General features: G+C 42.3%; 1 protein-coding gene across 4 annotated transcripts in view; it reads left to right on the top strand.

Moving 5' to 3' along the window:
* sh3pxd2ab (SH3 and PX domains 2Ab) overlaps positions 1-14,449 on the top strand; it is a 54,536-nt gene that overhangs the window by 30,621 nt on the left and 9,466 nt on the right. For 2 of the 4 annotated variants that reach the window (XM_041946860.1, XM_041946859.1), the window contains exons 8-9: positions 1,044-1,196; positions 12,725-12,838. In XM_041946860.1, coding sequence (XP_041802794.1) covers positions 1,044-1,196; positions 12,725-12,838 — 267 coding nt within the window. The remainder of the gene's footprint in view (positions 1-1,043; positions 1,197-12,724; positions 12,839-14,449) is intronic. The other 2 variants (XM_041946857.1, XM_041946858.1) reach the window with 1 other exon arrangement.

Here is a 14,449-nt window from a genome sequence, read left to right on the forward strand (position 1 = left end):
TGTGAAGTGAATGTCAGCTGGGGTTGTGTCTGGATTCCAGCTGACGCTTGTTAGATCTGCCTTAGCTCCTTCAGCCATGCTTGCTTTAAGGATTTTTCATGATCAAGGCTTCAGCTGGGCTCAGTTAATGTGACTGTTATTGTGTGGGGGGAAAAATGTGGATGTTTGTAATATATCAGTCACTATATGCTCTTTATACGTTTTTACAAATAAAATCACATGTTTCTGTCTTAAAAAGGCTTTCCTGTTGGTAGTTAGAGTAAAACCAAACTCTACTTAAGTAGTGGATGTGACCAAGTTATGAAAGCAGGCACAAACTCAAAAAAGTAAGTCACTGCTGGTGTTTATAAGGTTAACTCAGTGAAGTACAGAAAGGAAGATTTCCATTGGCTGGGCTGCACGCTGTAGTCAGAGCTCTAGTGTTTCATGGAGACAGAGGGCCATCCCTCTGAGCACAGCTCCAGCCCCTTCATCTGGTTCTATTTAAGACCTCTAGTGCCGACTCTTATGATTGGTGTACACAACCCCCTACTCTTCCTCCAGCTCCAGCCCCAACTGAGGAGAAAGAGGCTTTTTAGCAGATGGTTTATTTTCCAAGGGAAACCATTTCTTTCTCCCACTCTACTGTCCTGTCCTCAGCTGGCTTTAGCTCAGTTTTCTATCACTGCTACAGCTACTTCTGCTTTCTCATTGCTGCTCCTCTTTCCATTGTGTTAATGTGCCTACCTGCATCTAATGAGCCGGTCCCAGCTTTGTTGGACAATAAGGATGAGGCCTCTTCAGTAACACAGGATGGATCTTTTGCACTTGACTGCTTGAACCTTTACTTGTTGGAAGGAGATTCTTTTCCTAGATTTTCAGCATCTCCGTTGCCCTTGTTGTTGGGCTGGAGGGGGATGCAGCTCTATGGCTAGACTCTCAGGAAGATGCACTGAGCCCCGTGATTATTGTGATTGGCTGAGCTCTACAGACAAAGTGGCCTATGGCACAACGAGTGCCCAGCAGTCGTTCTCGTGGACCTATGGCTGGCAGCTGGCTGACAGCATGTTTTTTCCCATCAACCCCAGGTCTGGACGCTTCGGATCCCATGCTCCTGGAACAGTATGTGGTGGTGGCCAGTTACGAGAAACAAGAGCCTGCAGAAATCAGCCTTCAAGCAGGCGAGGTGGTCGACGTCATTGAAAAGAGCGAGAGCGGTGAGTGATCAAAACAAATGTGTAACAAAGACATGTTGAGCAGGAACAGTTTGCATGCATGTCATGTGTGTGTGTCAGACACAAACAGACTCTTTCATGTTTCAGGGCCGTAGTTCCTCAAACATGCTGCCCTTTTCCCTAACTCAACCCTCTCGCCTCCTTTGTCCACAGCTTGCTAGCTGTTACTTAGCCCCATCTGGAGGCTCACTTTGGCCTGCAGTCAGCCCTGTTTTTTCCCACTGTTGGTTTTGGCTGGGGTCCAAAATGTTGCCTCTAGCAAGAGGAATGTCTTCCAGACTCGCATTAATTATTCCACCTCACTTTAATGGAAAGCCAGTAAGACATGCCGGATTTACAAATGCCAGCTGCAGAGTACTTAGTCAGCTGTTTCACCCCTGGAAACAGCTAGCAAACAAGGCCAACATCATGTTTCAGGGTATATGTGATTCAGTTTGATAATATTTAGTGGTTAATGAGTCAGCAGCACGCTGACATAAAGCCCAGCTTCATGGTATTCTAGGAATATGATGTAATGCTTCCAGAAACTTGAATCTATTATTATATATCAACTGTTTTTGCAAATGTACATGAAATGCCTGAAATGAAATATCAATATCAAATATGTTTGAGATGCAAATGAAAACTGGTTAGATAGTTTTGTAGATTTTCTGACACAAAAGCTACTAACCCTCTACTTACATGTTATTTGCTATACGAGTATCAAATCATGTGTCTTAAATGCACTAAAACTAACAACTACCACTGGTCCGAACACCTGCCTGAATCACTTTTATTTTGAAGAGAATTTGCCACATGGAGCACGAGAGTGACTGGAGAGGGCCCAGTAACAGGGTCTGACGTTCAGCTTTAATGGTGTGCTGAGACAGTAAAACAGTAATGGGACTCATGTGTCCTTCAGCGGGAAGATGGGGAAAGAGGGATGGAGGAGGAAGCAGTGGCCAGGAAGGCAGTGGGACTTGTGTTTCATGATGGGTGTGAGTGAAAACGCCATGCCACATTGGCCTCAAGGAAGAGGGTCCGTATAGTGGGATCGCTTTGAAGTGTCACGTGTCCCGCCTTCGGGTTCATGTATTTGTTTTCACTCCCTGCTCCAGTAGGATTTCAACTCAATGGGGAGCCACGGTGAGGCGGATATTCCAACACCTTGAAGTCCTTTTATCGGGGGCCTTATATGAGAGCTTTCCTCCATGAACTTGAGCTGCATGGTCCTGTGCTTTTTAAGTTGAGGCCCCTTCTCCACTTTTTTATTTTAGCTGACCACGGTGCAAAGCCGTAGCAGTTGATCTGCGTATTGATGACATATGCAGAATCTGAAACTTGTGTACTTCAATGGTCTCATTGCAGATTTATGATTTCCAGGCTTCTGTGTTATTGCTGCAGCTTAGTTTCCATGTTATTATTGCTGTGTTTCATCCTCTTCTCTGATGCACTCTATATTTTGTTGCCACTCTCAGCTCAGCTCATTCATTCATCACTGGTTTGGTTGGATTTGTCACGAGTTTCTAGAAAGCAAAAACAGTAGACTACATGCTTCTTAAAACACACCCTAAGGCTATTTGACAGTTTTATTAGACACTGACGGACACTTTCACAGAGATCTGAAGTAAATACAACCCCTCCACCCCTCTACAACTTGCTATGGAGCCTGTTTCCAGCAGCACAGCTAGCATTTAACTGAAAACTCAACACCTCCTGCAATAGAAGTCAGCTAAATCTGAAGCATTTGGCTGGGTGACATCACTCCATATCCCATTGCCAATACTAACAAGACCAGGTGTGTGCTAAGAAGATTTCAGAGCTCATTTGATTTAGCATCCATTCCCTTGCAGGATAAGTACAAACCCTTTAATGGTTTCTGACAGATTGATCTGTGCATTACGGAGCTAAATGTGCTGAGTTAGAGGCACTAAAAGGTGTCCATTACATTTGTAATGATAAAAGCGTTTTTTATTGCGCCTCCAGCTATAGTCACATATTTTCCTTTAAAGCCATGCAGATTTCTCTGGATGCACCGAGTGGAAAGCATCTGTATGCTGTCATTTTGCCATCTAATTTTGTATCAGCATTGTATGTCTGACTGGTTTTGTATGAGATTTTTTTTTTTTGCACAAAGGTGTGAGAGTATAGCAGTGACAGATCAAAAAATGAAAAAAAAAAAAAAAAAAAAACAGCTCTGCGTTATTTTTGCCATTCACCCCAGTCCTTTAGCAGACGTCCTGCTGTTAAAGCAACTGTGCCATAGAGTGTGGCTGTGACTGCTGCCCATGCAGTTATCGACTTTTCCTTACCTTGAATTAGATAATATGCGCCTTCAACAGGGCTAGTGAATCTAGGTCAGACCTATAAGCGAGCTCAGCTTTCTCCGCTTTTCCAGCCTGCTGTGACGAGCCAAGCCAGTATTTTCCATCGCACAGTTTGTGTCGTGGCCTTTCTTTCAGTTGGTACAGTAGCTTATATTGATTTCTGGTTTGTTAAGTTTGAAGTAGGTGCAGTATATGGTAAAACCAGCAGGGTAGACCAGGGTAGACTGCTTGATGTTCTTGTGTAGTATGTAGTTTTTTCTGGAATAATACTTTCAAAACCCAGAAGTTACTATTTGCTAAGACCCATAAAAATATCTGCAATCCGAAGGAGCGATATGAAATATTATAGAAGTTACATTCTAGCATTGTCAAAACCTATGCTGTATTCAAAATGTGTTTTAGAATTATTAATTCTGTCCTCACTCCCTCTGCAGCTATTTTATTTGTCTATTTTATGAGAGTTTGCCAGGGGGAGATGCTGGCTCAGGAGGAGAGAGTAGCGCAGGGAGAAACTCGGGGAGAAAATGGAAAAAGACATTTCCTGCCAAAGTTAGTGGTTCAGAGAGGTTGGTTCATTATAATGGCTTAATGGATCCTCCAGGATGCCTCCTCAGTTTACACTATATTGGAGAGATGTTAACCAAAGCTAAGCTTGCAGCCTGGTTGGTCAGTTCAAATGCTTTGTATTCAGTGGTTTAAACTTTGCCCTTTAATGGGGTAGTGTGTAGGAAGGGAAAAAATAATTTGCAGTCCCCTCTGGAAATATTGTACTTAATGCAGCTGGTTTGCCTACACCTCAAGGGCAGTGTTAGGTGTGTTGTGCCCAGTTCTGTGTAGAAAATCTGTCTCTGTGGACCAGTCAGGGTTTAACTTGTCTCCATTCCAAGTCAGCTTCTATGAATTACAGTTTGCCAAATGAACTCCAGGAATGCTTGTCTGTTTTGGAGAGGCCAGCTCACATCCGTCAGTCCCTCCCGCTCCCCCAAAGACCCCCTTGCACCACCCATGTACAGTTTGTATTGTATCTCTACTTCTCCAGCTAGTTTACTTAAGTAGGGTGGAGTAAGCGAAATTTCAGGAAGAGCCCTAAGGGTCACTTATGGAGACAGCAATCTTAGCTGTATGAAATTGCCCTGTTTGTCCTCACGGACATATCTGAAGTTTGACAAATCTGAGCCATAGAGAAGGCAGAAGGTAACAGAGGAATCCTGTGGGTGATGTTCCGCTGCCTGGCTGAAAGCCCGTAGAGACTGCTGGAGTCCAATCCTGGCAGATTAAGCAGGTCTGGCAGAGATGGATGTGCAAAATGTCTTTTTTACCTTCACCTGGAAAAAATGTACCAATACAACATTGTCTCTGTCTCCATGCTGGATGCGAGATTATCTCAGGACTCAGCTCAGCAGGAGTTCAGTATTCAGAGAGGCTGATTCTTCCAGGATCTGCGTTTACGCCAAGAGCACAGACTTACTGTTACACTTTACAGCATTGCTCCTGTAGAATTCAACTTATCTATGATATTATATAAGGCAGTATCTGTGTAATGGCATAAATTCCAGATCCAGATAACTAGTAGAGTTTAGTCAGTTTATTTTGTTGACAATAAGGTTATTTGTAATTCTTTTCATTTTTTTTTTTTTAGCAACGCTAGCAGTATGGTCCAGCCAGTTTGGTTCAGACTGAAATATCTCAACAACTATTGGGTGGATTGCCATGAAACCTGGCTCAGACACAGTCACATTCCCCTCAGGATAAATAAATTTGGCGATCCCTTCACTGTTCATTAGCTCGAATATTGATTTATCACATACTTTTGTTACCTGGTTACCCTGGGCAGTCGAGCTCCAGCCACTGCGGTGGGCACACTGCCCTGATACAGGGGGCGCAGGCTCTACCAGGTGAGCTACCTGGGAGCCCCCCAGCTATGCTTTGTGATTATAACCAATCAGCAAATGTTGGCATGCTGACATTCTGAAGTAAGACGGTGAACATTATACCTGCGAAACATCAGCATGTTAGTATTGTCATTGTGGCCATGTTAGCATTCTGATGTTAGCATTTAGCATGAAATACTGCTGTGTCTAAGTGCAGCCTCACAGAGCTGCTAGCATGGGTGTAGACATCTGGTTTGAGCTATCAGGCACAGACAAAAAACAAACAGGGGGGGCATAACCTCGGTAAAGGTAATAAACGGTGTATCTCCTTGAAGCCCTCGGCCTACATCAGGGCTTCTCAAAGTTGGGGAGCATAGAGCGACTTCAGGGGGGGCATGGATGACCAGAGCAAAATATTGAGTGAAATTGAGTATAATGAATGTGATTTATGTAGGGAAGCTAAACAAACAAGAGTTTACCGATGCTATCGTGCTGACCTTTATTTCACTAACATTCAACTTGGATCCTTCTTTATGAGTTGCTTCTCCTGTCATTGTTATCATTGTGCTATATTAACTGTAGCACTGGTTGACAGTACTCTCTAGGTCCTCATTCAACATGCACAGACAATTCATTAGAATTATAGTCTGTGCACTTCCTTCTGTACCTAGATAATTGCACCAAAACCTGTGTTGCCATAATGATCAGTCAGTCAAAGAGAGAACTGCAAGCTCCATGCAGATTTTACCATCAGTGGTTCCTGCAAGTGTGACAGCATCATGTACACTGGCCGTTCCAGTCTTTCTGTCTCTGATATACAGGAGGATTAAACACAAGGTCAATGTTAAGCTTCTAGTGCTGCTAGTGTGCAAACCTTCACTTTGTGCAGTTTCAGCAAGAACATGTTTCCTTGTATAAAAGAAAAACCCTATAATTCTTGTCAATGAACCACGAAAGACATGACGCAGAAAACTTGCCAAGTGTTAAATGCCTTTTTTAAGCTGAAGTTGCAGCAGCAGATGGAAGACACATTATCCTCTCATAGTAATCCCCATCCTCCACATACTTTCAGCTTACCATAGGAAGTGCTCATGACTGTCTCAAGAAATTAACCTTATCCTGTATTTTTAGATGTGGAAACTCAAATTGGAGGTTTGTAAGTGGCATTGCAAGAGAGGCTTCTACTGCTGTTTTTGTCTTGCGTCTTTTCACAGAGCAATGCAAGCAGGCGGGATGGAGAACAGGAGCATTGACACTATTTAAAAGGACAAATAGTCGTAATAATTGTGTACAGAAATCAGTCTGTGGAGCCAAAAGGGTGCCTCTCTCTCTCACTCACTGAAGAATTGACCATTGAGGTAAACCAGCATTTTAAAAGGTGGGCTTTCAGACCCTCAAGGACTGCTGTGTCTCCAAATCAGCAGAGAGCACACAAGCTGTGGGCTATAGCTTCGTTCAGACCATGAGGGGATCCATTGAGAGGCTGGGAGGGAGAGAAGGTTATTCCTTAGGTCAACATCAGCCCTTGAAAGCTGTGTTGTGCCATTCCCCCCCCTCTCACCCCCAACCCACCCCCGTACCAGAGCCACCCAGGTAATTGAAACCCAGTGTTTTATGAAAACTGGAAGTGTGTGTATTGGACTGGATACCTTCCCCCTTGTGCTTTGATACTGGATCCACTGTTAATGAATACAGAAGCTGGGAATGAATGGTGTTTTCTCCTGCTCTGCTCAACAGTGGTGTCAGATATCTGCAGGACTGCTGAGCCACTGCATTCCTCATCATTTCAGGTCGTGGAAAAAAGCCTCCTTGTGCTGCTGAATCTGTGGTTCTCATATTCATGCTAGATGTGTAGAAATCTTTCATGAGTATTACAGAGCTAATCCAAGGCACAAAACAATGTTGATGTCAGATTTCAGTACAGTTTAAGGTCTATTTGTCTCAATGATATATTTGTAGGGATGAGGAGGACATTAAGGAGCATTGCAATGTCACACTGTGTTAGGTATGCTGTTGCTCCGGTACCAGACTTGATTGATTGTATATGTAGATCGTGGTTTTGTGTTATAGGTCATCCAGTCACCTTGGGAAAAACCCCAAATGGCATAAATCTAGTTTCTCGTTTCAGCTGAGAATCTGTTGTTGATTACAGTAAAAATGAAGCATGGGTCTCAAAGCTGATAGAGTTTCCAGATGGCAGATACTGTATGAGAGACAAATAGAGCTTTGAAATGCTGCTCACTCTCATCACATGTCTGTATCTGCACTTGCAGGGGTAGAATACAGGTGAGAGTAAAAGGAAAGCTCCATAAGAGTCTGAGAGCAAACATCTGTTTACATTTCATGCTTTCTCTTTACAAAAATAAGTGCCTCAGTAGCATTTTTCCATCTGGCGTAGTCAAATTGTTGCAAAACTTTCAACAGACATAACTAACAGTTATTTTTCGTGTTCATAGTGATTTAAAATAATAGTTTGACATTTTTGGAAATATTCATTCATGGTCAAATAACAAAATAGCATTTAAATAATTACGTCACATCTCTTGTGATTGGCCAGCATGAAACCAGGGCAGACGTGGTTCAGACAGTTAGTCTGTATTTATTTCTGTCTCAGAGTCTTACAGCTACATTTACAGTAGTTGTAGGAATCGTCTACATGTTCTGTATCTGCGGTTGAGGAGGTGATTCTCTGGTGTAATGTTAATGTGTGAACTCGACAGCAACAGCCCTCTCCAGCAGTTAGCGTCGCCATGACGACGATGTCAACGAAGCTACATTAAAACCACTTTCCCCTGGGGACAGGATCACTGTGAAGGATCTCCAGCTACACTGCATATTCAACGTCACTAACAATTTATCGACCAGTATGAAATGAATTTCAAAACAGAAAAAGCTGCACTCAATAACATATTGTAGCCTAGGCATAACATGACGTACCCTTCGGTCTGAGGTCCAGACAGAGAATTATACTGACTTCTCAGCTAACTCCCCACCACAAAAAGTAGTATGAAGAGCATTTTCCCAAATCTCACATTTTTGCTTTAAACCTGCATCTGCAAGTTTCATGCTGTCTAAATTAGGCTTACATCATCATTCTCTTTATTTTTACTACAGATATAATTGGATTCAAGCAGGCCTGTAACTTGATCCGACCAGTTTTGCACTCAGATACCAAAGTACAAGCTTAGTTACAAGTTGCCCTCGGCTCCGCTTTAAACATCCAGTTTTTCATGATGCCCTTGTAGTGTTGTACAAACGTGTTGTCAAGACAAACCGTTTGGTTTCTTGCTTTCTGAGGCTGTGACATTTGAGGTTGTTGCCTGTGGTCATGATCCTATGGTGTGATGGTGTTATGTGAGATCTCCACCACAGGGTTGCGGGTTTAGCTATTGTCTTATGTAACCGCTGACCCCAAAACGAAACTCTGCTCAAACGTTTTAAAAGCATTTTGATTTACTCAGGATGTTGACTAAGTAGCCGAATCGTAATATTGAATAATGTTTTGCAAAGTGTATTGCCAGTCAGCATTTGGCTGTGTTCTTTTTTGTTTTCCTTTGTGGTTGAAACTCTGCAGCAGCTTTCCAAGATTTTTAACTTTTCCTTACGTGGATAACGATGCAGGGATACATGGAGGAAAGTGGTTTGTGATATTGACTAATGAAAAACAACGAGAGAGCACGGACAAAGACGCAGGTGTATCTTTGAAATGTGTGTCAGCAGTCTCTGCCGCGGGAACCAGACAAGTGGTGGATCAAAATCAGGCAAATGCACAGATGCATGTGTGCTCTTACAAACACACACCCCCATTTCCAGACACAAGGTATGCTTCCTTCACCTTTGTTCCTCCCACATCTGTTCAGATAATCTCTGCCATCCGGACACAAGGCAGAGAGAACACGTTCTTCTCCTAATCTTACTTCCATTATCTGCAATTTCACCTTTCAGCAGCTGAATCCACAACTTCATTCGCTCTTCACAATTCATTCAGCTTTACTTTTAACTTTTTCAGTCCATGCAAAATTTCTGTTTTGGCAGCAGGAGACTCAGAAAACAGCTGTTTCTTTTGTAATGACCTCAGCTTAAAGTCTGGGTCATGATGATAACCCTGTCAAATCACAGAATCACATTCTCCCTTATGGAGAAATATTCCACAAGAATAATGCTAGCAAAAGATATGATATGCAACAATTATAGGGTAATTTCATTTGATATCTGAAGCCCTAAACATAGCCTATAGATTCAGGAAGTTCTTTTTCAGCACATGGTTTATGAAAGCTTTATTTTTGTCACTTTATGTTGCCTGTGTAAGATAACATAGTCAGTGATCCCCCAGAGGGGAAATTCTGGTGCTACAGCAGCAAAACATGGACAGAAACAACAGGGAAAAAAAAAAGTTAAAACTTGGTATAAAATAAAAATAAGTGTTGAATAAGATTGAATTGAAATTACAGTAGTGGAAATAACAGTACACATACAGTACCCACAACTGGTGTTGGACCAATAGAGCAATACTGTCAAGTGTACAATACAATACTCTCAAGCAAAGAGAGTGTGAGATTAGTAGCAGCAAAGTCAGCATTTAAATGTAAAACTATTATCATACCATCAGCTATAACAGTCTGAATATTAGATTCTATAATTACGGATGGATAGATGGAGTATTTATGAGTGCCAGCGGGAAAATTTACAGCAGCTTGGAGCAAAAAAAAAAAAAAGACAAAGATAATGAACAAAAAACTATAAAGTACCTTAAAGTGATATCTTAACAAAAGCTTAGAACCAGTGGGAGGATTTTTACTGTACATGTGTAACACGTCGACTATGGACCTAATTTTGTGCGAGATTGAATTGCAGTCACTCTTTGAATGAACACATCCAGTGAAAGACATGAACCAGGTTTCTCGCTTAAAGCGGGTTTATTTATGAATAATTTTTTTGCATTTCATGTAATTGCAACTTGTCTGATGTAAACCTGCAATGGCCACGAAAGCAGCACTTGCGTAGTGTGTGTGTGTTTTTTTTAAAGTACTTTTATTGCTTCTTTTGAGGTTCAGTGAACTCAGCCTAAGCACCTGCCATATGTGAGGATGTCTGAAAAACACGAGCAAGGCAGCCCAAGCCATCAATAACAGCATATATTTACTCAGGCCTTTTAAAGTGACTGTGTCTTTGCTTTGTATGTATGTTCAGACTTACAGCCAAGTGATCTTAATTAAAGCACATTCCCACACCTTTCTTATATTTGCTTGTATTTCTACAAGTGTCGGTTTGCTGAAGTGAAAATAACATTTCCCCCGAGCGGCCATGTTAGTGTGAAAATGGCAATTTGCTAATGTAAGGATTTTTTTTCTTTATTGAGTTGACGCAGGTCTTTTTCTCACTGCCAAGCTGACCTTTCTTTATAATGGTCAATTTAATTTAATGTACCACTAATGTAGTTGACGTTGCCCTTTGCTGGTCATTAAACAGGACACATCAGATTTATTTTAATGTTGTCAGTGGCTTAATGAAGTATTGCAAAATGCTGGTATAATGAACTCATTTAAATTTAGGATGACAGTGTAATAAATGTTTAACAGTCCTTGAATTTTCTCACAAAGTTTCAACTCCACTGTATCTGCTCTTTGTGTCCTTTGGTACTGACTGTTGTCGGCACTGTTTTTTTTTATAGCCTGCTGCTCTCTCTGATTTATTGGCATGAGGTTTTGTTCAAGCCACAGCGTTGGTGAAGAGAATGAGTGCATTACACGGCTGGTTACGTACCTGAGTCCAAGCCAGCATAACCCACCCTAACTCTATGCAAAATAGCCCCACTGTACAGCTGATGATGTTTTTTGTTGTGTATCTTAGCAAGTTCAGCAGTAAAATAAATCATCCTTCACATGAGATTGCATGCTCAAGATAAAAAAGCCCTGGAGAGAGTTTATCTGTGATTTCCTGCACTGAAAGAGTCATGCAGCCTGTCATCAGGATATCTTCTAGCTCTCCAGTATGATTTGGTAGACAGATATTTGTAAGGCCAGGGAACAATTTGAATCAGTCATGTTTGTCATTAGAATTTGGGATTGCCAACATTACACAATTATTTGGTCTTTATAAGTATGCCTGAGAATGGGACCTCTTCTAATCCATAGCGACCTCTAATTGCCGCCTGTCTAATTGTGATGCATCACTGCAAAGTTAAGGACAGAATTAAGCAAAATACTTCACTCCATGCAGATGAATCAAAATTGCTAAATATAGGGGTCTACAATGTCTTTGCTGTTATTTCCATATTAGAATCCTATAATTTTGCCTCATCCTTTCACCATATAATTAATATAACACGTTCTCTTTGTGTTCCTGTCCATGGTAATACATTCTGCTTCTTTTTTATTAATTGTGAGTAACTAAACTACCTCATAACACACCATTTCTGTAGGAAAATGTACACTGGACGTTTGGACCAGCTGTGGAAGTGTAATGGAACACTCCTTTCCTCTTTATGGGTCGTCCAGACAGCTGTTAGCCGTATTGTATTCCCGTTACCACAGCAAATAACGTATGTGTGGCACACCACATATAGGACTGTCTTTGTGCCAGGTTTGTCACTTAGGTCTCACTTTAGGTCTCCTTTTGTAATTTACATCAGCACGCCTTATATGACACAATGAAGTGGTGCAGTCCACTCGCTTTATTGGGATCAGATTTTTTTTCCTTTGTGTGCGCACCTTTCCAGCTGAGGCATTTGTCATAAAGCAGCTGTCAGAGCAATGCTGTCAGAGGAGCCGAGTCAAATCAGCTGCAACAGTGCAAATGGGTATTTTGGCCAGTAACAGCGCTTCAGGATTGTCCTGCCCACTGGAATCACGACTGATCCTGATGAAATGCAGGTTGAACAAGACCTCGTCACGAGTCGAGCTACGGCCGGGCGGCCTTCCCTCTGATGTTCTTGGCCTTGTCTGTAGTTGTAGATTCTATTGGCAACACACTTAAGTTCCTCATGTCCATGTGTAGGTCATCCCTGTGATTTGACTAAAACAAAGATGCGAGTGATTTGACGGGGGATAGAAGCCAGGCTGGAAGATCTATGGTCATGCGTCATCCATGTTCATTTTCATCCGTGTTTGTAGAGATTTATTATGTGTACTTTTTTGGGCGGGAATCTTATCACAGGCCCAAATTCATCTGCGAAATTTCAACAAATCTTCCAGACCCCCGGAGGCATTTTAATTCCTTCCACTCAAAGTTTAGGCTATACCGACTGTATCTTCCTATGTAATGCGCTGTATGACATGTTTGTCAAACATCCTACACAGTCCTGGTGATTTTCAGCCTCTGTATGTTTCCACAGGTTGGTGGTTCGTCAGCACCGCAGAGGAGCAGGGTTGGGTCCCTGCGACCTATCTCAACTCCCACAGCGGCACACGGGATGATTTGGAGCTTGGCGCCTCCAAAGCTGGGGAAGGTAAGTCACTGCAGACTCTGCCCACACACACACACACACACACACACCTCACACATGCTGTTATATACCCACACACAGATACCACCTCTGCCCTCAATTCTCAGTCTTTGATCTGTGACAAAATGGAGCAAACTCGTCCCTTCTTCACCACCGCCGGCCGTTAGCTAACGGCGCCGGGCTGGAGTGAACACCTCTCTCTGTCTGCCTGCCATTATAAGCACGCTTGAACAGAGTGTAGATTCAGACCTGGGTAAACAGCAAGGAGGAGCGCCAGGAGAGACCAGACCACAACCACTGAAGTGATGTTCTGTACAGTAATGCTCTGTACAGTAAAGATGCAGCGCAATATGACGTGATATGACCTCCACGGAGTGAGCTCATGAAAGAAGCATGTGTTTCCATCAGCAGTAAGGAATAAAACCAGGGGACTATCTCAAGAGTCATGCTCTTTAAATCACGGTTATATCGTTAATTAAAGCAAGCTCTGACATGAATTATGCTATTTCATGCAACGTCTGCTTGTCATTCTGGATTGCTGATAAGTTGCAGCGCAGGAGGCAAGTGTTGATGTTAAAATTTGTGAGCTTACTGGAGTCAGAGAGGGATCCAAAACCATGATAAGAAACACACCTATGTAGAGTTCAGTTTGCCAGAATATAATGCAGACATATGTGAAGCTGAAGACGGCGTCCAGTCACGCAGTCATCTTGATCGCCCTGTTGGATACAGTTATCAAACCATCCACGCGCAACTCCAGCCTCATTCTTTAAGGATTTTTAATATCAAACAAGGTGAAAGCACTCTAATATCAGAGCACTAGAGCTCAGTGTCAAATATTCAGACTTTGATAGTTTTGACAGGTAGTGCAACAACTGCAGCTTATCAGTTAAGATTAATGCAGTTTTGTGATAGAGAAAACCGAACAAACTGGAGGCACGGAAATAATTAAGTTGCATGTTACACTTCGAAACAAACATCAAGATTTTCCAGCATTCTGGCCAGAACGTCTTTTCCTGTACAATTGCTGTACTCTGTAACAATGGGACCCTGGATCCCCTCGGTGTTGTATATCTTATGACTCAGGGATGGAGGGAGAGAGAGAGTGAATACATTAGGCTAAACAGTGTTACTGTTTCACAATATGTTTAAGTGCCCTTTTCTCCCCATTGGGGCTTACAGAGTGCACATTTATCAAAGAAGATTTCAGCATGTGGGCATGCAAATGTATTATCACACAGATACAAACCTAAATGCAAACGTGTAAATGCAACACTCCTTTGCACTCTGTCAGAGATAGCTGGAGTTTGCTGCCAGGGGCTTTTCACCAAGGACAATCTGTCAGTGTAATTAGTGTTTATGTGTCTAGTCGGTCATGGGAATGGCATGAAACTCATAAAGCATCTCTTTGTCAGTCCTGCGGTCTTCAGCAGTCTGTGCCACCGCATTGTCACAGAAAAAACGCACACATTTCTGAAAGACTGCATTTGGAATTCATGTTCTTTCTCTCTAAAAAGCCCCCCCACCCCAAAAAGAGACATGTTGAAAGCTGAGACAGCTTGAGATGTGAGTTTACCCACTGATCAAAGTGCAAAAACATCCCCCTCTTTCTTG

The sequence above is a fragment of the Chelmon rostratus genome, chromosome 11 (assembly GCF_017976325.1).
Source record: "Chelmon rostratus isolate fCheRos1 chromosome 11, fCheRos1.pri, whole genome shotgun sequence".
Lineage (NCBI taxonomy): Eukaryota > Metazoa > Chordata > Actinopteri > Chaetodontiformes > Chaetodontidae > Chelmon > Chelmon rostratus.